The 22,167-nt window shown below is 49.0% G+C and overlaps 2 protein-coding genes across 2 annotated transcripts in view; both read right to left on the reverse strand.

Moving 5' to 3' along the window:
• Positions 1-5,508, reverse strand: part of MROH2A (maestro heat like repeat family member 2A) — a 44,499-nt gene extending 38,991 nt beyond the window's left edge. The window contains exons 1-5 of the mRNA XM_081172838.1: positions 5,237-5,508; positions 3,231-3,328; positions 1,727-1,869; positions 1,224-1,349; positions 613-775 (exon numbers count right to left, since the gene is read on the reverse strand). Of these exons, the coding sequence (XP_081028964.1) occupies positions 613-775; positions 1,224-1,349; positions 1,727-1,869; positions 3,231-3,261 (463 nt within the window). The 5' untranslated portion in view covers positions 3,262-3,328; positions 5,237-5,508. The remainder of the gene's footprint in view (positions 1-612; positions 776-1,223; positions 1,350-1,726; positions 1,870-3,230; positions 3,329-5,236) is intronic.
• Positions 5,509-5,598: 90 nt separating this feature from the next.
• Positions 5,599-20,408, reverse strand: MKS1 (MKS transition zone complex subunit 1). The gene is made up of 18 exons (XM_081173021.1): positions 20,199-20,408; positions 19,026-19,144; positions 18,332-18,399; positions 17,795-17,950; positions 17,372-17,469; positions 17,114-17,242; positions 16,659-16,763; positions 15,829-15,937; positions 15,471-15,527; positions 15,285-15,327; positions 13,987-14,049; positions 13,376-13,446; positions 11,372-11,441; positions 10,657-10,764; positions 9,525-9,658; positions 8,684-8,766; positions 7,474-7,571; positions 5,599-6,891 (listed from the first exon to the last, which is right to left on the reverse strand). Exons 1-18 carry the CDS (start codon positions 20,330-20,332, stop codon positions 6,797-6,799), a joined length of 1,740 nt encoding a protein of 579 aa, XP_081029147.1. The 5' UTR covers positions 20,333-20,408; the 3' UTR covers positions 5,599-6,796.
• Positions 20,409-22,167: the final 1,759 nt, after the last annotated feature.

Here is a 22,167-nt window from a genome sequence, read left to right on the forward strand (position 1 = left end):
AAGTGCGCTTGATCATACCCTGGGTTGGGGAATGAAACCACCCCTGGGTTTTATCAAGGAGATTCCCGGGACAGATCACAAGCCATATTGGACTCTTGGCAATTTGGATCAGGACAGGGGTGAAGACGGAACTGTCAGGAGAATTCCTACTCCATGATTGCAGTCATGGGATTGTTGTCTTTCACATGACGGTATATGTTTTGTCTCCACAGAGTGGGAAGTGACGGAGACAGGATGTTTGTGTTACTATGTTCCGTGAAGTGGGACTATTGTCCTTTGTTCTTTCTCTTTGCTGTCTGATGCTAGAGAGAGAGGGAGCCAGGTTGCAGTGCTCCATGTGTGTTTATATGTAAATAAAGTAGATTAACCAAAATGCTGAGTTGTTGAGGTCTGTTACGCAAGCTGGGAAGACTCTGCGGTTCCCTAGGTGTGCCGGTGTCTGTTGGCATTGGTCACTATGATGTTCGGGCTGAAGAAAGCTTTTGAAGCTCCCGAACGATCAACCAGGAGGGAGAGAACATGCCAGTCGGGCATGAGTCTCTACCAGGGTCCTACTCGAGTGTAGGATGAGCTCCTGACAACAGGAATTCTAACAAGAACTTGCCCTTGTACCATTGTTGGCTGCGATCTTCCCCAGGGTCAGGAGAGTGAACTCATCAGGCGGGGCAAACGGCTTGAGCTGGTGCTGGAGCTCCATCATTATGGGGTGGAAGTGATGGCAGGCAAAGGTGGCCAGGGTGCTGCTTGCCGCTGCCTGAAGCTCTCGGGGCACTTCCTGCTGAGAGGGCGGAAATGAGATTAGGAAGCACAAAGTCCAGCAACCTGGCAGCAAAGGGAGCCGGTGTGCCATAGTGGTTAGAGCGTCTGATTAGGAACACCGGGAGACCAGGGTTCGAATCCTCGCTCGGCCATGAAGCTCCTTGGGTGGCCTTGGGCCACTCACTGCCTCTCAGCCTACCCTAAGTCACAGGGTTGTTATGGGGAGAACCATGTTTGTACATTTGAGCTCCTTGGTGCGGGGGACGGGATGGAGAATGGCGGGAGATAAATGCAATTGATAAAATAAGGAGGCAGGATGAAAATCCCGGCCCACCTGCCTACCACATGGCTGGGAGCTTGCAAAGCAGGGTTTGGCCTCAGGATGTCTTAAAAGCAACAACCACCACCCAGAATTAACCACCAAGCAGGGAGATGCCTCTGGGAGTCATCTGCAGTATCCTTACATCTGGAGATGCCCTCAGGTGCTTGGAGGCTGCAAGGATGAATTGGCCGGCGGGCTCCACCTCCAGGCCGTGCTCCATCATGGCCTGAAGACTGCGATAGATGGCCACCTTCTGCCAGGCAGAAGCCTGCAGGAAGGAGAGAGAGAGAGAGAGGGAGAGAGTTTCTGAGCATGGAGGGAAGGACCTGTCCATTTAAGCTCTATTATTTTACCCTGCCCATGTGAGTGGGTTGTCCCAGCCACTCTGGGCGGCTTCCAACAAAAATACAGCATCAAACATTAAAAGCTTCCTGAAGTGGGGTTACATTCAGATGCCTGCATAAACTTATAAACAGTAGTTGTTTAACTCTTTGACAACTGGTGCTGGTGCTCTTGAGAGGATTTGGTCTACAATTCTCAGGCTGGGGCCAATGGAATTTGTGGTCCTAAATCTCTGAAGGGCACTTGAGGTGGGGGGAACCAGTCTTGGAAAACGGTCTAAGTTAGAGAAGCAGTTTTTCCTACCTCGTCCTGCTGGAGCATCACTACGAGAACCGGTATCACGGCAGCTGGCTGGCTGCGAGCAGCCTTCACAATGCAGAGGACGACCTCCTTCTGGGATGCGGCCTCTGGGAGTTGCAGGAGGTGGCTGATGGAGTGGAGGCGACCTGAGTAGGGGACGGAGGAGGTTGCAGCAACTCACCAGGCTGACAAGAATCACGATAGCTTGCCCAACGTTCTGCAGGGAGGTGGCACTTCCGAAGGCCTGGGCGGTTTCAAGGTTCCAGACCTCGTTGCCACCAAGCAATGAGCGTGTGTGCAAAGTCTGGTGGAAACTCTCTGCACCCTTTTAAAGGAACAAGGGGTAAGTTGAGTGCTATTTACAGCTGGGGCCATGCAGATGTTGATGACCTGCATCTCCTCTCAGGTCTAACAGCCAGCATGGCCAGCAGCCAGGGATAATGGGAGCTGGAGTCCAATCACATGTTCACAGTGGAACGGACTACCTCGGAGAGCGGACTCTCCTTCATTGGAGGTTTTTCAACAGAGATTAGATGGTCGCCTGAGGGATTCTTTAGCTGTGATCCTTGCATCACAGGGGATTGGACTAGATAACCCTTGGGGTCCCTACAATTCCAGGGTTCTCTGCTGAGGACCACACGTGAAGCATTCCTGATTTACAGTGCTCATCATAACTGTTTGCCTCTTCCTGCTGTGAGCAGAAAACACTACATTAGTTCAAGCAGGGGAGTGGCGACCCCTTTTTTGACCCAAAGGGGCATGTTCCTCTTGGCTGCTCCTTTGGAGGCCACTTGGGAGTCGTATTCTAGAGGGTGCTGAAGGCAGGACGAAGGAGCCACATAAGAGGAGCAGAAGGGGTAAATGAGAAGGACCTCTACAAGTGTTTGTGTTAGGCTATGACCTGGGAGACCAGGGTTTGAATCCCCATGCAGCCATGAAGCTCACTGGGTGATTTTGGGGCCAGTTTCTGTCTCTCAGTGTAACTTCCCTCTCAGGGCTAGGGAAAGACATAGGAAGAACCAGCGGTTGTATTCTGTGCCAACTTTTAAACGCCTGCTGAAACATTTTTATTCTGTCAGGCTTATGCAAGCAATTAAGAGCTCATCTCCTGCAATGGTTTATTGATACTTGTTTTAAATTTTTTTCCTTCCCCATTGTTTCTATTCAGCCTCCGCAAGCATAGCCATGCTCCCATAAGTCCCTGCACCACACTATTAGGCCCTATTAGTTGGGGCTGCTGGTTGTTGTAGTCCAAACCATACGGAGCGCACCATGTTGACAAAGTCTGATTTAGGGAGAACTTGCACACTGTACTATTTATGTTGCTGGGAAATAGTGTAAAATCAACATATTTTTTTAAGGTGCAATCAAAACGGTGATCTTTGGGAGTGAGGTATGGCGAGTAGCATCCCTACAGAATGCACATTGGATCCCTTGGAAGTTGTGTTTGAAGTTGCAGTGGCCCTGAATTACTATATAGCTTTCACAAACTGCCCAAGTCCCTTACCTTCACTGGATGATTCTCCCTCGTCAGTCATGCCCTTATATGCCTTCTGCTCTGTGTTTTCTGTCCCAAGAAGAAATGCTCAACAATTGCAACTTGCCCTTACAAACACACACAGGTTATGAATGTTGAGACTCCCAATACCTATCTCCAAGACCATGAAATACTCCACCAGCAGCCCCATGGAAGCCGGAAGCCATCAACTGGCACACCTGGTGTCAGCCCCATTGGAAGTCACAAGGCATCTGGGAAGGGGCAGGCATACCCCACTCCCCTCCAAAGAAGCCCCAGGTTCTCTAAGTGACAGGGAGATGTTTCCTTTCCATCTCTTGTAAATCTAGGACTCAGGGCTATCCAGTGATATTGGGAGATTTGGAACAGGCAAAAGCAAGTCCTTCTTCATGCACCACAATGTTAAACTGTGGAACTCCCTACCACAGGAGACGGTGATGGCCATCAACTTGGATGGATTTAAAAGAGAACTGGACAAATTCATGGAGTCATGGTTATCAATGGCTACTAGCCATGATGGTTGTATTCTACCTCCAAACACCAGATACTAAATAATACCACTCTTCTGCTCGGGCATCTGATTGGCTACTGTGAGAACAGGATGCTGGAGTAGGTGGGCCCCCATTGGCCTAATCCTGCAGGGTTCTTCGTATGTTCACAGATTCTTAACAGAAGCTAAGGGCAGAAATTGACCCCTGGCCACTGGCACAGACCAGATTATATGGGGACATCCTGCTTGTATGTACTGGGGGGACGGGACCCAAACTGGAAATAGAAAGGTCTACATTCAAATAGTCCCACAGCACAGCAAAGGTCTCTTGTGGTGGAGGAGGTGAGGAATAAATCAAGTCACTTTTTCTTGCAAAGATTTAAGCTGAAGAGTGAAATTGCTATCTATTTATTGGATAAAGGTATTGAGGGGATGCTCATCAAATTTGCAGATGACACCAAACTGGGAGGGGTAACCAATGCTGCTGACGACAGAATAAGAATATGACTGTAACAGCTTTGAGAACTAGGACAAAACTAAGAAAGTGGATTTCAATAGGGACAAATGTAATGTTCTGCACTTAGGCAGGAAGAACCAGCTGCACAAATAGAAGATGAAGGATATTTGGATTGCCAGTAGTACATAAAAGGATCTAGGGGTCTTAGTGGACCAAAAGCTTAACATGAGTCAACAGTTTGATGCAGCAGCAGCAACAAAAAGCTAATGCTATTCTAGGCTGCATCAACAGAAATATAGTGTCCAGGTCAAGGGTAGTAATAGTACCACTCTATTCTGCATTGGTCAGAGCACACCTGGAGTACTCTGCCCAGTTCTGGGCACCACAATTTAAGAAGGATGTTGACAAGCTGGAACATGTGCAGAGGAGGGCAACCAAGATGGTCAAGGGTCTGGAAACTAAGCCTTATGAGGAATGCTTGAAGGAGCTGGGTATATTTAGCCTGGTACAGAGGAAACTGAAAGGAGATATGATAGCCATCTTCAAAAATCTAAAGGGCTGTCACATGGAGGATGGAGCAAGCTTGTTTTCTCCTGCTCCGGAGGCTAGGACCCGAATCAATGGCTTCAAGTTACAAGAAAGGAGATTCCAACTAAGCATCAGGAATAACTTTCTGACAGTAAGGGCTGTTTGACAGAAGAACAGACTCACATGACAGATTTTTAAGAGGCGGTAGGGTGATCATCTGTCATATCCAGTTGAGATTTCTGCATTGCAGGGGTTTGGACTAGGTGACCCCGGGGTCCCTTCCAACTCTACAATTCTATGATTCTGTTATCTATCTATCTAGCCATCCCCAGTTAGTCAATATGCACAAAACCAATTCACACATTCCAGCCTGGAGATGATGCCCATCTTAATGCTGACTGGTGGATTGCTCAAGCAATCAAGTCCCAGGGATGGCAAACTAGTGGATTTCTTCATTACAAAAGAATGAACTAGGCTCCCTCCCTCTCCATGAATTGGGCCTCGAGATCCCCTCCAGCTCACTTTGTAATGGGCTGGGTGCTTGCTTCTGAGAGAGAGAAGGAAGCTGTGAGCGAAGGTGAGCCAGCAGGAAAAGTGACCTCAAGTGACAAGCTCAGGGTGGCCTTGGCTCACGGAACAGCAACACCCAGGAGGCTCTGTGACATCACTGAGACGGTCTGCTCAGAGGAACCCATCCCTGGGAAGAGCATCCTGGGGCCGCATGGGGAAATGGGTATGGCACCCCAGAAAAGGGCAGACCCCTCCTTTCCTATTTGCATGGTCCCATGAAACAGGATCCTGGATTTGGAGCTGACTGGAGGCTCCAGAGTTCATGCTAGATCTGGGATAGCAAAGAGGATCAGGATGGCAGACCAGCAAAAATGTCCAAATGCAAGGGAAATGGTTTTATTGAAATAATCTGGGTTTCAGTACCTTAGTGCAGTTTAATCTGTTCTTTTGTCATTAGAAAACAGAGAAACCACTTCTGCACACGGTTCTGCTAAAATATAAAATATTATTGCATTGCCACCATTCCCTTAAAGCAGCTTCACTACCAACCTGGTCCTCTCTGGATGCTTTGGACTCCAACTCCCATCAGCCCCTGCTGTGATGGTGATACTCCCATCAACCCCCAACCAACCTGGCTGGAGCTGATGGGAGTTAAGAGTCCAGTGACCCCTGGAGGGTGCCAGGTTGGGGGAGGCCTGCTTTCACTTGTCCCCTGCCCCAGACATACAGAACAATAATGTTAACAAAATATTATATACACAGGCTGGCAACTGGAAGAGAATAAAATATATTCCCCCTCACCCTTAACACTAAAACTGGCCTTGCTTATGATCAGACCAAAGGCCAATTCAAATAACAAAAGGTTGTTTCAGGGTTGGGATTTCTGCAGGACCACCAGAGACGCTGCCACAAAGTGTGGAGACTGGAGCCTAAAAGAGTGGCTCTCTCTGCCCCTTGCAGAAATCGCCCTCAAAGAGGAGAAGGACCCTGATCTTGGCCAGCTCCTCAGACAGAGTCTGTTTCTTTTGCAGTTGTCAATTTTGGCTTGCAAAGTTTTTGCGGCTGGGCTTGACAGTGGCGGGTTTTGAGCGGGTTGGACTAGATGACCCTCTGGGTCCCTTCCAACTCTACCATTCTGTGAGCAGGGCTTCCTCTGACGCTGCTGCTGCAGCCGAGTTCGATTCTCATCTTCAAGGCATGGATGAAACAACTCTGCTTTTTTTGGGGGGGGGGCACTGTGTGCCCTGTCCTGAGAATTCCCGCCCATCCTACGAGTTAAGTGGAGGGGTGGAGAAGTCCTGCTGGTGATTGCTGGATGAGGAGATGTTCTTGGATGCATTTCGCGGATGCCTGAAGGAGGGATTCAGGCCTAGAGTGCAAGGAAGCCACAGGACATGCCCTCCAGACAAGCAAAGCCCCCCCTGCTGCCACTGCCTGGGCTCAGGATTCACTCAACACAAAGGAAGCCCAGTGGTGAGGTGAGGTGGGGCGGGGCTTCTTATAGAATCCTCCTTCCACAAGGGAGTGGGAGGAGCCAGGGCTGCCGTTTGGGGTCACCCGAGACTTCTCTCTTCACAGCTGGAGGTTGGAGGCGGAAGTGTGGATCAGGTCCTGGGGGAGGCTCTCTCGGGCCTCCTGCATCCGGTGCCGGGCCCTCTGGAAAGCCTCTGCAAAATTGAGAAGATGGAAAGCAGAGAAGGAGCGTGTTCAGTCTGGGCAGCTGGCTTGTCCCCCACAGCACCTTCTCTGCCTGCAACTCTAGACTAGGCAGGCTCTACACTTTGTGACCCATCATTCCATACAAAGGAAATTCAAATGGTGCAATCAGAAAATAAATGAACCCGAGTAAAAAAAACGGATAGCCACATATTCTATTACTTTAGGGTATTTTTAAGTTAATCATTTGAAGATACAATAGGAAGTGTAATTGCTGCCCTCTCTCTTTCTCTTTCCTCAGAAGAAATCCTAACTGAGTTCAATGGGACTTACTCCCAGAGAAGCATGTAGAGGACTGCAGCCTCAGGGCTTCAAAAGCACGTTGCCCACCTGAGAAGGAAAGAGCCACAGGTGAGTGGCAGGGGGTTGGACAAGATGCCCCTTTGCTGCCTTCCAACTCCATGATTCTATAAATAGGGCTATTTAGCATGGAAACTGGACTGGGGTCCCCCCCAACTGGTGCAAAGGAACATCCTGGAGCAAAGGAACACCCCAACACTTGCCCCCCTGCCCCGCCAGCTCTCCCTCCTCACCCAGGACATTGTAGAGAGAGCCTTGCTGGCCGAAGGTGCCCAGCCGGTCCAGGACGCTCTGCATGCGCTTCCTCATGGAGCTGGAGTCCAGGAAGGCTCTGGTGGAAGAGGAGGGTCAGAACAAGTATGCCCACCCCACCCAACACCTTGTGCATCTTGAAGGTTCTTAAGAAGGGAAGTACCATAACTGCCTTGGAGCAGGATGTGAGGGGGTGAATGCCAACGGAGATGAGTGCCAAGAAGAAGAGTTGTGGGTGGCATGTGGTTGGTTCTGCTTGCGTAAATTATTTTATTTTATCATCATCATCATCATCAGCAGCAGCAGCAGCAGCAGCAGCAGAACAGCAGCAGCAGCATCCTACATTAGCAGCAGCAGCATCCTACATTTCCTACAAGGAGCTTTATCCTCACAACAACCTTGCAAGGTAGGTTAGGCTGAGGGGCAATGACCGGCTCCCACAGTCACCCAGTGAGCTTCACGGCCAAGTGGGGATTCAAACCCTGGTCTCCTTGGTCCTAGTCTGACACTCTAACTGCTACACCACACTGGCTCTAAATGCCAACCTCCAACCCTCCTGAAGCTGTGCAGTCAGAAGTGCTGAAGTAAGAGCCAACTGCCTGCCTGGGCAGCTTTTGTACACAGGCTCTATCTTGTTCTTTGCCTGACAGGCAGCCCAAAGGTTGGATGGAGAGGGCTCCACCGTGGTGGGCCGAATGGCCTCACCTTGGTCTGATCCAGCAGGGCCAGGCAGAGAGGCCCAGAGGGCGCTGTAGGAGTTGGAGGGTTGGAATATGGCCTGGGAGAGACCAGGGTTCCAATCCCCACTCAGCCAGGAAGCTCACTGGGTGACCTTGAGACAATTGCTGCCTCCCTCAGCCTAAACTACCCCACAGGGTTATTGTGGGGGATCAAATGAGGAAGGGGAGGAGAACCATGTATGCCACCTTGAGCTCCTCAGAGAAAAAGACTGGGGTAGAAGTGCAATAACTCAACAAGCATCAGGGAGAACTTTCTGACTTTGAGAGCTGTTCAACAGTGGAAGGTTGTGGACCTTCACATGAGGTTTTTGAACAGGAATTCTCAAGCTGTGATTTCTGCATTGCAGAGGGTGGAGCTGGATAACCCTTGGAGGTCCCTCCCAGCTCTACAGTTCTATAATTCTATGAAATACCTAAAGAATCTGGGGCAGCACCCGCACCCGTGGCTTACTTGGACTGTTGCAGGCAGTTCAGCCGGAAGGTGACGCTTCCTGTTGTCTCGGTGCGGAAGCCAAACCGGCTCAGGCGCTCACCCTGCAGGGAGAATGAGCCCCAGGTCAGGGCAAGTCTTGGTAGCCCCTCCGTCCCAACCCCCCACCCGGGAGCCCTCCTCCTCATGCCTTCCTCAAGGATCCAGCCAACCCCAAAGTGGGATGACCCCAGGCAATGACACAGGAGCATACAAAGAGCCTAGCAGTCAGCAGCTGGGTCAGGCTGCTATTGTGCTCTGGTCCTGCATGTGAGCTCCCCATTGGGGCATCTGGGTGGCCACTATGGGAAGAGGATGCTGGACTAGATGGGCCCACATTGGCCTGATCAGGCAGGCTCTTCTTATATTCTCATGAACACTGTCATCATGACTAGTAAAGGTAAAGGGACCCCTGACCATTAGGTCCAGTCGTGGCCAACTCTGGGGTTGCGGCGCTCATCTCGCTTTATTGGCCGAGGGAGCCGGCGTACAGCTTCCGGGTCATGTGGCCAGCATGACTAAGCCGCTTCTGGCGAACCAGAGCAGCGCATGGAAACACAGTTTCCCTTCCTGCCAGAGCGGTACCTATTTATCTACTTGCACTTTGAGGTGCTTTCGAACTGCTAGGTTGGCAGGAGCAGGGACTGAGCAATGGGAGCTCACCCCGTTGCAGGGATTCAAACCGCCAACCTTCTGATTGGCAAGTCCTAGGCTCTGTGGTTTGACCCACAGCGCCACCCGCGTCCCTATCATGGCTAGTAGGAAATGCTATATTGTGTTGGTGGGGAGACATACCGACTTCTTTCCAAGTGCAGGTACTCACCGTAAAGGTGCCAGGCACTCTGGCATAGGTCATGTCCTCCAGCTCTGGCGACCCCCCAATGAAAAACCTCTGCAATTCCGAGAAGGTTCCCAGCTCCATGGGACGCCAAGTGGATGCTGTAATGGTGTGAGCCCCTGCACCAGCAGATTTGGGAGTGGTCAAGAGGTTATTCGGTCCCTCAAAAGGGCATGGGACAGTCAGCAAACACACACATGCAGACATGTGCAGTACCAACCACTGAGAGCATTGCCACAAGGAACTAGGGCATGGAGCCCAGCCACATGCCACTACTGCGATGCAGCAGTTAAAGAGTGCTGGGCTATGATATGGAAGAGACCAAGGTTTAAACTCCAGCTCAGTGATATATAACCCACTGGGGGATCTCGGGCCAGGCACGGCTTCTCTCACTTCACAGGGTGGTTGGGAGGAAAACAATGTATGCCACCTGAAGCTCCTTGGAGGAAAGGTGGGATAGAAATGGGAGCAATTGAGTCATGCACAAAGACAATGGGCAGCTGAAGCTGTCTGGTACCAAAGTTAGGCAAAATGGCAGCTTTGCCCAGAACCGCCTGCACTGACTGGCAGCAGCTCTCTTGGGTTTCTTCAAGCCAGCCTTTGAGCAATCTGATGCCCTCCAGATCATTTGTTCCCAAAGAGGATAGTACCACCCACTGGGGAGGTGGGATTAATGGGGGGGGCAGCGCTAAGAGGCAAGGGAGTGGCAGGGGAATGCGAGAGGTATAAATTACTGTCAGATTTTGAAAAGCTGATATCACTGGATCAAGTTAATCAGTTTTGTTAAATTAAATAAACTATAGAGTTTCAATTTGATGCCGAATAAATGTGCAATTAATTGCTTCTGTTTTGAATCTTATTGTGTTATTATCTTCTTTAGAGGGCCATGTAAATTGCTTTTCGAAAATTTTTTTATAGGGTTGGGACCCCTGGGGATGAGCTTACGGGACCATGGGGGCAGTGGCCTGAAAAAGTTTGGGAACTACTGCTCCAGATGTTTTAGATACCCAACTCCCATCTGCCCCAGCTTGGCTTCAGTTGGGAGCATGGCAAACAGTTGGCATCAAAACCAGCTCATTGGGAGGCCCCTCACTTCACACACCCCGTGCCTTCTTACCTGGCACATCCGGCAGGACCACAAACCCGTATCCTTCAACGCGATACCTTTGCCAGTAGTCCAAGGAGAGGACCTCAAAGTAGAGGACAGGCCACTGGGGGAGGGGGCCTGGGGGAGAAGGGGGGCAAGGAGTATGACACCGACCACCCACTCTTCCTCCTCCTTTCATAGAATTGTTTTGTTGGAAATGACACCCAAGGATCATCTAGTCCAACCCCTTACAAAGCAGGAATTGTCGCTATCCCACCTCCCCACAGGAACTCATGGCAGCTTACACAAATTAGAATAAATGCAAAAGGCTGAAAAATGACAATCGGTTAAAAGTAACGAAACATTAATAAAACTAAAACAATATAAAACACTAAATATATTGAAATGCAGATGATTCTGTGATTTCTGGTCCAAGTGATGTTCCTGACCACTGAGCTGGTGCTCAGATGCTGAAGTGCAGATGCCCTCCAGGAGTCAATGGCAAGACCCACTCTCAAATGTACAAAGTGGTGAGGCATTCTGGTGTCAACAGCAACCCCCACCCTCACTACTTGGCACATGTGTCAACAGCTGAGAAACCCTTCTGACATCCTTCAGCACAAGACCAGCTAAAACTGTGCTCCCATTCCTTTCACCACGAGAAGGACTTGAGGGGCACCACCTCTTCTCCACCTTTCGCCTGCTTGGCAGCACCACAGAGCTGGCATGCGAGGGAACGACTCACCTTCCAACTCATCTTCCTGGGAGAAGAAGACCTCCAGGGTGAAAGGGAAGGAGAAAAAGGCCACCTGCTCCTGGGAAGAGAGAAGGGAAACTCACCTCTTGTGCAAGTGGCAAGGAAACAAGAATCTGTGATGAGGTGTGTGTGGAATGGGTGTTGGTTCTTAGACTGACACACCTGAAAGAGGGTCAAGGGACTTGTCTACATTCTGCAGTGAAATGAAAGAATGTCAGAAGAGCCTTTTGGAAAAGGACCACTACAGCCAGCGGTGAGACTGCTATATGCACAAAGATTGAAAGATACAGCCCTACCCACTATAGAAGGATGGCTGATAAAATTATTGGATCTGGCTGAGATGGCAAAGTTAACATGTTTAATTAGAGAAAAATCATGACTAACATTTGTTAAGGATTGGAAATTTCTCATGGACTTCTTGCGTGAAAGAGAAAATGAATTTGTAATAGCAGGTTTGAAGACTGAAAAAACAACCTGGTTTATAGAAGCTAGAATGGGTGGGTTTTAAGGGATGAATATACCGTATTTTTCGCTCCATTGGACGCACCGGACCATAGGACGCACCAGACCATAGGAGGGGGAGAACAGAGAAAAAAAAATTTTTCTTGTTCTCCCCCTCTAAAACAAGGTGTGTTCAAGGTACATTCACCAGATCTTGGGCTGGCGGTGAGGGGAAGCGCTGCTTTCCTCCACCGCCAGCCTCAAAGATCCCTGAAGCCTTTGGAGTGAAGCGCCCCGCTGCCCTGCAGAGGTTTGCGCACAGCCGTCCCCCAGCTAGAGCAGTGAGACGGAGCCCTCCGTCTCGCTGTTCTGGCTTGGGAACAGCCTTGCTAGCTTCTGCAGGACAGCGGGGTGAAGGCACCCTGCTGCCCTGCAGAAGTTTGTGCGCAGCAATCCCCAAGCTAGAGCAGCGAGACAGAGCGCCCCGCAGTGCTCCGTCTTCCTGTTCTGGCTTTGGGCTTAGCGGCGCAGCCTGCATTCGCTCTATAGGACGCACACACATTTCCCCTTAATTTTTGGAGGGGAAAATGTGCGTCCTATAGAACGAAAAATACGGTAATACGTAGCTGCAGGACAGCAAGCCAGAAGTCCTTTTCCTCTTTTCTATTTTTCTGTTGTTTTTCCTTTTCTATTTATTAAGGTTTCTCCTTTTCTTGTTTCTTCTTCTTTCTGACTTTGTTCTTTTTTTTAGCCCAAAGTAGCTGTCTTCTCTTGTGGCCAACCAGATGCTCCAGTGGGAAATCCACAAGCAGGATTTGAGCACAGGAGTCCTCTCCCCCCCCCCCCTTCAAGCCACTGATATTCAGAAGCATTGCTACCCTTGACTCTGGATGCAGAGCACAGCAGTCATGGTTAGTAGCCATTGAAAGTCCTCTCCTCCATGAATCTGCCTAATCCTTTTGAAGCCAGCTAGGTTGGTAGCCATCACTGCCTCCTGCGGCAGCAGGATGCCTCTGAATGCAAGGTGCTGGGAATCACAAGTGGGGAATCAAACAGGATCACATTCCTCCCTTACAGGAGAATTGCTGTTGTACTCCCTTTGGGGAATATGGCTGGTCACTGTGAGGACAGGAGACTGGACTGGATGGGCCCCCATGGGCCTGATCTACCCCTCTTCTTCTCACACTCTTTTTCACGTAAGAATATGAAACCTGACTGAGAACTGGGGGCTCAAAGCAATGGTGCTTTTCTCTCCAGCATCAAATTAGCACCATCTCCATTGCAAGTCCTACTCAGAGTAGACTCATGGGAAATGTTGGGCATGGCCAACTTGGGTCCACTGATTTCAATGTGTCTACAACCCTTCGTTTCAAGACACCAGGATTCTCAGGAAGCCAAATTCCCCAGAAAGTCCTGCGTCCCCTGATGTCTTGCAGGGCTGCTTACTCCAGAGAGTTGAAAAAAGGATGTCTCTGGGGTAGGACCAGATGGGAAAGCCTGGCCAGGACTGTGTTGAGACTCAGCCCCCCCAGCTGTGCCCCATTCACTTACCCTGCCGAGGGTCTTGGCAGCACAGGTCTGTGTCACGCCAGAGAGCTGCTGGGATGGGGGGCATGACCAGCCTAGAAGGAAGGAAGAGGGTCAGCACTGCAAAAAACAGCTCACTCCAGAATAGCTGCACAATGAGCTCTTGGGCACAGCAGATTAGAAACGCACAAAGGCACACCACATTCTCTCTTTAGGTCAGGGTGGGGAGTCTCAGACCCAGGGAGCCCTGGATTTCAGTAGCACTGCTTTGCTCACGCCTGGAGCGTTTTGCCTGGCTGGAATCTCTCTACCCTGACGATGCCCCTTGCATACCCGGATGGCAAATGTGGGTGTGGTTTGCATAGCCTATGGTACAAGGGTAAGAACCACCCCCCCAAAAAAAGTGCCATGCATCTGTGTGGAATGTGGCACCAGATTTGAGGAAGGCCAAACAAAACAGCAGAAGTTGGGGCCAGTAGAGAGAGGCAAACATGCTTTGGGCAGCCTGCAACAGTGCCCCCCGTACTCTCAAAGGCTGGGGGTCCAGGCCCCCGCTCAGCTTTCAGCTGTCTCTGGTGGGGCAGCTGATGCCACCCCACTTCCTCCCACCCCACAACCACTTCCTGTTTACTCACAGCTGGGCAGCTCCAGGAAGAAGTGAATGTAGAGGTTGTTGTACTCATAGCCCTGAGCTGAAACTGAAGGAAAGGTGGTGACAGATTGTGGCTTCCTCCCAAGCCAGGGATCCTAACTCTTAATTGCCAAGCTCCCTCCCACCCTCAAGAGCCATGCTGTGGGGTGCTGAGCAGCTGAACTATTCCGTTGTGTGTGTCTCTCCCTACCACAGAGGAGGAGGCTGTTTCTGGTTGGCAGTCAATGGTGTCTCAGCCAGAGGGCTGCAGCACAGGTGTGCAAATGTCCCTTAGACCAGCAGTTCTTAAAGTGGTCAGTACCGCCCACTGGGAGGCAGTGGAATTATCTAGGAAGGTGTTATGGGGGGGAGAATAAAGAACCAATATATGTTGAGAAGGATTGTGGGAAAGCTAACCATGCACTGAGCAAATTATGTAGCTAAGCAAGACGGTAAAAGTGGGGAAATGCTTAACAAGTGGCGGCGAGAGGCCATTAGGTATGCTGTGTTGCTGTACCGCGTGAAAATGTAACTAAGCTGAATAGTCAATGCATCGTTTGAGTTAGAAGTACAGTGGTACCTCGGGTTAAGAACTTAATTCGTTCTGGAGGTCTGTTCTTAACCTGAAACTGTTCTTAACCTGAAGCACCACTTTAGCTAATGGGGCCTCCTGCTGCCACCGCACCGCTGCTGCGCAATTTCTGTTCTCATCCTGAAGCAAAGTTCTTAACCCGAGGTACTGTTTCTGGGTTAGTGGAGTCTGTAACCTGAATCGTCTTAAACCTGAAGCATCTGTAACCCGAGGTACCACTGTATAAATATCACTGTATTCCTCTTTTCTGAACTATGTGGTGGTGAAGGTTAATGTTTTCTTGTTCAATATTTTCTACAAAGTTACATACATGCAAATGTGAACGTCTAGTCTGATTCTTGGCCTGTTGCTTGCACTGTGCTTTGGAAGCATATGAAAGATTTCTGCTAGTGTAACTGGAATTTCCCACCCCCACTCTGTGCTATCCCAAAGTCTGTTCTGGAGGTTTGGTGGAATCTCTAGATTTAAAGGGCACACGCAGGGGGTGGAATCATGGAACTGCAGAGTTGGAAGTGACCAGCTCTAGTCAAACGCCCTGCAATGCAGAAATCATACCCATAGTGGGAACGTTGTCTATATTGGGGGGTGGGTGCAAGGGAAGGATGAGCATATTCAGGGGCAGCCCACCATCCCCCTTGGCCCATGAGGAGGGACCCTCCCCACTCCACCCCTGCGGAACACCTCTGAACATGGAGAAGCGAAAGCCTTACCAATTTCACCATTAACGAAGAGTCGGAGAGCACCAGGGAGAGTCTGCAAGGGAGGGAGGGGAAAGAGAGAGAGCTCACTGGAAGTGGTGCTTAATTCCCAAAGCTTGCTTGCAGCAAGGCATTTCAGAGCCCCTCTAGAAACAGGACCAGACGACTGACCCACCAGGGCAAGTAAAAGTCACTCACCATCTCAAAGTCAGAGCCCACAAGTCCACTGAGGTACTCCTTATGCCGGCTGTACAACTAAAGAAAGAAGCATGAAGTGAGAAAGGAGGGTGAGGAAACCTGGACAGTTATGGGGCTTCCAACCCCATCCTAATCCTTCGTTCTGGGACTCTTACAAGGGGAGTCAGGAACTTAAATAGCATGGAAACACTTCCTTGGGGTAATAGTGGGTGGATTCTGTTGAAGCCACAGGGTCAATCACCATCTTTTATTTATATGGGGTTGTTGCCACCAAGTAGGAGGAGGCAGCAGGTTGGGGAAAGCTGACCTATGCCAATGCTCCCCACCCCCCACCGCCAGAGCCAAAGGTGGTGCTTACATCCTTGAAGACGCGCTGCTCTCGTTCTTGCTCCTCTGGCTTGACAGGGGCTGAGGCATTCTCCAGGGTGAACTTCCATATTTCCCGCTTCTCCCCTTCCAGCTCGATCCTTTACGGGTCCCCAAAACAAGGCAAGCAAAGCTCAGAGAAGACCCAGAGGAACCGCCCCCTCCCCACCTTTACTCCCTGCCCCTGCAAAGACCAAGAAGGTAGAGAGGTCGGGGTTCGGCTATGAGTCTTAAAATCATACAATTGGAAGGGACTTCCAAGGGTAATTAAGTCCAATGCCCTGCAATGCAGGAATCATAGCGAAAGAAACCCTGACAAGTGGCCATCCAACCTCTCTTTAAAAACCTCCAATGAATCATATAATTCCATCTTCCAAGGCTGTGATTTTGTTTTTTTTAAAAAAATATTACTACTAGTAACAATTAACACAGACCAAAGGAAAAAAGTGTAAAGAAACACTCATAATGCTCAAAACGGCATAACTTTGAGCATCATCATCATCAAACTTACTGTTCCAAAACATTATAAAAATATTCATTTCACCAAAAAATTTTAGGTTGGTTTATAGGTATTCTTTGGTAATAAACTAGCTTAGTCATAGTTACTATAGACCAGATTTTCCAAATCCATTGGGATATAGTAGGAGATATGCTTCTCCCCCACCCCCAATTTTAGCTATTGTGATCTTTGCAACAGTTATAAGGTTAAACACCATTTCTTGATCATTTTTCAGAATAACATCAGATTTTGTATTTCTTTATATTTTATAAGATGATATAACAAACATCCAATTGATTGATTGACAGGCCTGTGCTGCTCACCTGTAAGGCCCTTTTGTGCCTGTGAAGTCTGGCTTGACGGTGATGACTCCGTTGCTGTCCACCTGGATTGTACAGAGGACATGCTCATGCTCCCGGCAACCAAGTCTGCGGGGAAGAGGTCAGGGTGAAAAGGAGAGCCTGGCAGCACAGGGCGCTATGGTGCAGCAAGGATGGTGTGACATGAAGTAGCCCTTTTTTGGAACTGTAGAACCCGAGCTCTGGACAATAGATTAGCACTTCTAATATTGGTAGGAGAAGGGAGTGTATTGGTTTTTGTGTTGTTGGTTTATTCTTGTTTTTAGTATGTATTTTGTGCTTTTATTTTGTATTTTTATGTTCTGAACTGCCCTGAGATCTATGGCCCACACCAAGGTAAGCTGCTGGTTTAGTGCTGAGCTCCAAACCAGACCCAATGGCGAGGCCAAGAGGGCTCCAACCCACAAAAGCCAACTTACTTGCCATGAGGTCCCAAATCCCCCATAATGTACATGGTCTGCACGGGGGTGTTGATGACGTGGTTGTTCTTGATGAATTCTTCCGAGGGTTCCCAGGTGACAAGTCGGGTTTTCAGGATGCTCCCTTCCCTGCCGAGAGGCACACAGGAGATGGTTACCCACAAGGAAGCAGACCTCCTTCTGCTTTAGTCTGAACGCACCGTGATGGATCCAGGATCAGGGCCCACCAAACCCAGAGGTATGGCTGACCCGACTCACCTTGGCCTCCGCTCCTGCCTCCTCCTCCTCACATTTGCCATCCGCTCTGCCAGGTACGAAGGGACTTCCGTGACAGATGTGGTGACCCTCTGGCTGTGCTGGAACACAGGAAGGCAGCCAGTCATTTTTAAGAACATCAAGAAATCTCTGTAGTTGGATCTGGCCGAAGGGGGCCCATCCAGTCTGGCATCCTGTTCTCACAGAGGCCAAGCAGATACCCCCCTCTCTCGTAACGCTAGTATTTGGGACATCCCATGAAGCTGAATGTGGGTTATAAACTAGATTCCCTGGCCCACTGCTTCCCATTTGCGGGAGGTGGACAGTTCTTTCCCTCCCACCACCCAGGACACCTGAGTGGAATCTATCCTCCATGCCAAGGGCTATTCCATCCCATCTCCACCCTCCTGGAAGGCCAGCAGGTACCTCCTCCAGGTTGGTGAAGCGGTCATGGTCTGTGTAGGTAAAGATTCGACGGTTCTTCCGACCCCCAGACTCTTCTAGCTTCAGCACGTCCTGGTGGTACTGCTGGTCAAGAGGGCTTTGGCAGGCAGACTTGTTCTGATAGAGATCGACCTCAAACTGGGGAAAGCACAGAAAAAAACTCAGCATTGAGAGCAGACCCACCACCCACCCCAAAATTATCCCTTTTTTAAAAATCTCAATTTATTAGGGCACAAATAAAATGAAAATGCACACTGTCAATAAAAATTCAGAAACAAAACGCAAAAATGAAATAGTAAAATGAAAAATTAAGAACCAAGAAATGCCTGGACAAGGTATAAATTCTTATCAGGTGTCTCTGTTGTGAGGATAAATGAAATAAGAATTCCAAGGGACTCTGAGATGTCCTAAAGTATCACAGCTGTAGAGTTGGAAGAAACCCAAAGCGTCATCTAGTCTAATCTCTGCAATGCAGAGATGCAACTCTGTGCGAGCTGGAAGACTCCCTCGTCCATTCACCTGACTGAAGAGTTTCTCTTGCCAGCCGATCACAGCCTCCTCTTTCTCCTCATCAGGACAATGGTTACCTGGAACAAAGAAGGACAGGGGGCAGTTGGGTACAGACTCTGCCACACTAAAAGATTGATTTCTTACAAATGTGGAACGGGTATCGTGTGGCACTCGTAAGAATGCCAGTTCCATAGACTGAAGCAGTTGAGTGGGCATATATGACATAAGGCGATCTTGTTGGTAAACAGGTTCAGGGTTTTATATATGAACAGTAACACCTTGAACTTGGACCAGTAGCAGAATGACAACCAATGCAGATCTCTAGGCACCGCTGCTCTAGGCCAACAAGACCTCACTCCTATCAGCAATCGAGCTGCAGCATTATACACTAACTGCAGCTTCTGAAACAAGCACAAGGGAAACCCCACATAGAGCACACATAGTTGCTGACACAACCGCTCAATATGCTTGACCTAACTCCCAGAATCCTTTGCTTTGGTCTCTTGTCATCTAGAGCATCTGAACTGACACAGCAATTCTGACTGCCTTGCGGAGGACAGTCAGACAAGGTGCGAGTGCTGCATATAAATAAGCCAACTTGAACCGCAGTACAAAAGGTAGGCAGAAAAGCAACACGATGGCATGAGACGTTGCGGTGAAGGTCCATCAGCTGAGCAGCCTGAAGAAACAGTAGCCCACTCACTTGCTGTGTTCTGGGTGCCGAGGTTGGCCAAGCTGATGAGCTGCTGTCCCGACTGGCTGAAAGGAAGGTGCAACTGCTGCAGCAGGAGGCTGGTGGAGGTCACGCGCTGGATCTGAACTCTGTAGAGGCAGAAAGCAATATCTGGAGCATGAGAAGAGTACAGAAAAGGGTTTGGGAAGGCTGAAAATCATGGTGCAGAGTGTAAGCCCTAAGCATGGAGTCAACTGCAGAGCCATTGCTGCCAGTCAGGGTAGTCCCTACTGAACTACATGGACTATTGGTCTGGCTTGGTATAGGGCAGAAATAGGCCCCTTTTTCAGACTCTTGAGGGCTGGACTTAATCTTTATGGGAAGGGCTTTGTGTGTCACACGTTCAATCCCCAACAGCATATCCAGATACAGTTAGGAAATCCTCTCAGCCTGAAAACCTCGGAGAGCTGCTGCCAGTCAGGGTTGACACTATAGGGCTAGATGGGCCATTGGTCTGACTTGGTATAAGGCAGCTTCTCTTGTTCCCATGTTTCCTATTGTTCCTTATTATTGTTCCTTATTATTCCTATAAATAATAAGTCACTTTCCTCATAAAAATTACTCAAAGCAACTTAGAATCATGGGAGAATCATCTAGTCCAACCCCTGGCAAAATGCAGAAATCAACAAACACACAAATGATTTGAGGCTTCCTTTTTTTTAATGAAGCAGTATATAAACAAACAGATAAATACTGGGAGCAATGGCAATAAATTACTGTAATAGAAACTTAAAACAACTGCACCAATCAAAGCAGATCCTGCCCCACAGAAAAGAGGTCATAAATATTTTTTTTTAAAAAAACCCTTCAAACTAAGGGAAGCTTTTCTCCTAACGAGTTAGCTAGTTTTCAAGCTTGCAGAAGACTCTTTGGGGCAGGAAGATCTGCAAGTGGAGTGATGGGAGTGTTGTTCTCTCCCCCATCCCCTAAAATGGGTATCGAGGATTATGGATTTGCTCTGATTGTCTGAGTAACTGATTGACAGGTGATACTGAATGATCACTGTGGGTGATACCGATTCATAGATGGGGGTGGGGGTTAACTTAGCCGGGGAGAGAGGAAGGGGAGGGGCGAGGTTTTTTTTGGGGGGAGGGGGCGATAAAATGGCGACGTGGGGAAGAGACGGGGCGAGAATGTACGGACCTGACGCGCAAGTTGCTGATGGGGTCCCGGGAACGATATACTGCCCCGCCTGGGTCCTCGTTCCACACGGTCTCCGCCATGGTCTGAGGGGTTTTTGGAAAGGCTTCGGCATCTCCGTTAGGCCGCGTTTCCATGGGGACGGCAAGATGGCGCCGGCCACAGAGAAAGTAGAGTGCCTTTGCCAGATAGGACACTTCCGAGTTCACATTAGAGAAACCAAAGGAGGAGTTTCTGTTTTTAAGATTCTTTTTGTGTGGAGCATTTAATTTTCCCTGAGTCTCCCAACTTTTTTTTTTTTTTAAATCAACTCTGCCGGCACAGATGCCATTGCTAACCTTTGCAGGCTAGCAGGGAGTACTTTGCAACAAGCCTGCAGTGTAGTCCATGACTGTCAACATTTTACGGTTGGGGGTCAGGCTGAGAATGATTTGCAAAAGCAATGGATTGTAGTCGATGGACCTCATTGGTTTACCCCCACTGCAGACTCGGGTGTGGGAGGGACTGTGAACTGAGAGACTGACTTACAACAGCCCTGCGAGGTAGTCCAATGCTGATATTGCAGGCAAGCAGTTGAGCTGAGCCTGACTTGGTTTCTCATTCAAACACCCACATATCTATATACAAAACGTGCCTCCCAGATTGCAGCAAAAAGCCATCTGCTTAAACTGCCCGCTCCTTCACCCTTCCAGGCAGCCTGGTTGTTCGTACTATGAAACATTTCAAAAGCACCCCAAAACTAAATGTTCACACTAACTTAATAGCAGATTTTTCAACAGGCGTTGGATGGCCATTTGTCAGGGATTCTCTAGCTGCATTGCAGGGGGTTGGATTAGATGGCCCTTGGGGTCCCTTCCAAATCTACATTTCTGACTCCTGAGCACCTTTACTATGTTAAATAGGACTCCCTTCCCCGTGTTAGTTTAAGATGGCAGCCTAAAGTCAATTAATCATAGAAAATCCTATAAACTAATTAGATTAAATCTCTGTGCATGGGGAGAAAGCATTTGTTTCTTGAGATGAAGTGAATTCCTGGTATTTTCTGTACCTGCTAAAAAACTTCCCAGGCATTTGACGGTATTATAGTTTTCCTGGACATGTTATGCTGCCAGCATTCTTTGCTGTTGTCTTACTAGGCTTGTTCTATAGGTTTTTTGTATGTTTTTTAATTTTTTTTTTGTTAAATTTCAAGGAAAAAATTCCACATATAGACTCCTAGACATAATTTTGTTTATGGTTTTGTCGACTTCCCACCCCGTTTTCCATGGTGATTTTGTTGTCCACTCCTTTGCCACACCCTGTCTTCCATCTCTTATGTCATAACAATATTACAGTAAGTTCTAATACCTTCTGTTGGTCATACTTCAAATCCCGCTCGCAAATTCATCAAACTCATATTTCTTTAAATAAGTCCAAAAAAGGCTTCTCCTTCCTCTCCGCGGCAAGAGGAGGAGGAGCCGGCCACTAGCACCGCGCTATGCTCAGCTCCACATTTTGCCGCTGTGTTTTTGGGACATTGAGGGGCCCAGCCCCCAAGCCAAAAATATTCAGGGGACCCAAAAGGGCTCAGCCCCCAGGAACTGGCACCCCAGGAGCATAGCAGTTGTGGCTAGTAACCATCTCTTCCTCCATGATTTTGTCTAATCCTCTTTTAAAGCCATTCAAGTTGATGTCCACCCCTGCCTCCTGAGGGAGAATGCTTCACATTTAATGTGTGCTGTGTGAAGAAAAACCTGAACACTGCAACCTTTCCACAGTGATATTCAATGGTCCAAAGGTTCTCCCATCCTGCTGGGTGTGGAGTAGTCTTAATCATCACAGTAGCCAATGCTGAGGACTGGGTGAGGGTTGTGCTGCCTGGGACTTTTAATCCAAAACATCTGGAGGGCACAAGGTTGGCCACGGATGTGCTGGGACTCTTCTCCTGCCCCTTTCCCCCACCTGCCAGGGCCTGGTGCATCTAGCAAAGGAT

The sequence above is a fragment of the Podarcis bocagei genome (genome assembly GCF_964188305.1).
Source record: "Podarcis bocagei genome assembly, chromosome: 15".
In the NCBI taxonomy this organism is placed as follows: Eukaryota; Metazoa; Chordata; class Lepidosauria; order Squamata; family Lacertidae; genus Podarcis; species Podarcis bocagei.

Coding starts and splice junctions, on each gene's coding strand:
- MKS1 (XM_081173021.1), bottom strand. CDS start 20,332: ATGGAAACGCGGCCTAACGGAGATGCCGAAGCCTTTCCAAAAACCCCT. Junction 19,145..20,198: donor ATCAGCAACTTGCGCGTCAG/GTCCGTACATTC, acceptor CTGCCTCTACAG/AGTTCAGATCCAGCGCGTGA. Junction 16,764..17,113: donor GATTTGGGACCTCATGGCAA/GTAAGTTGGCTT, acceptor TCTTCCCCGCAG/ACTTGGTTGCCGGGAGCATG.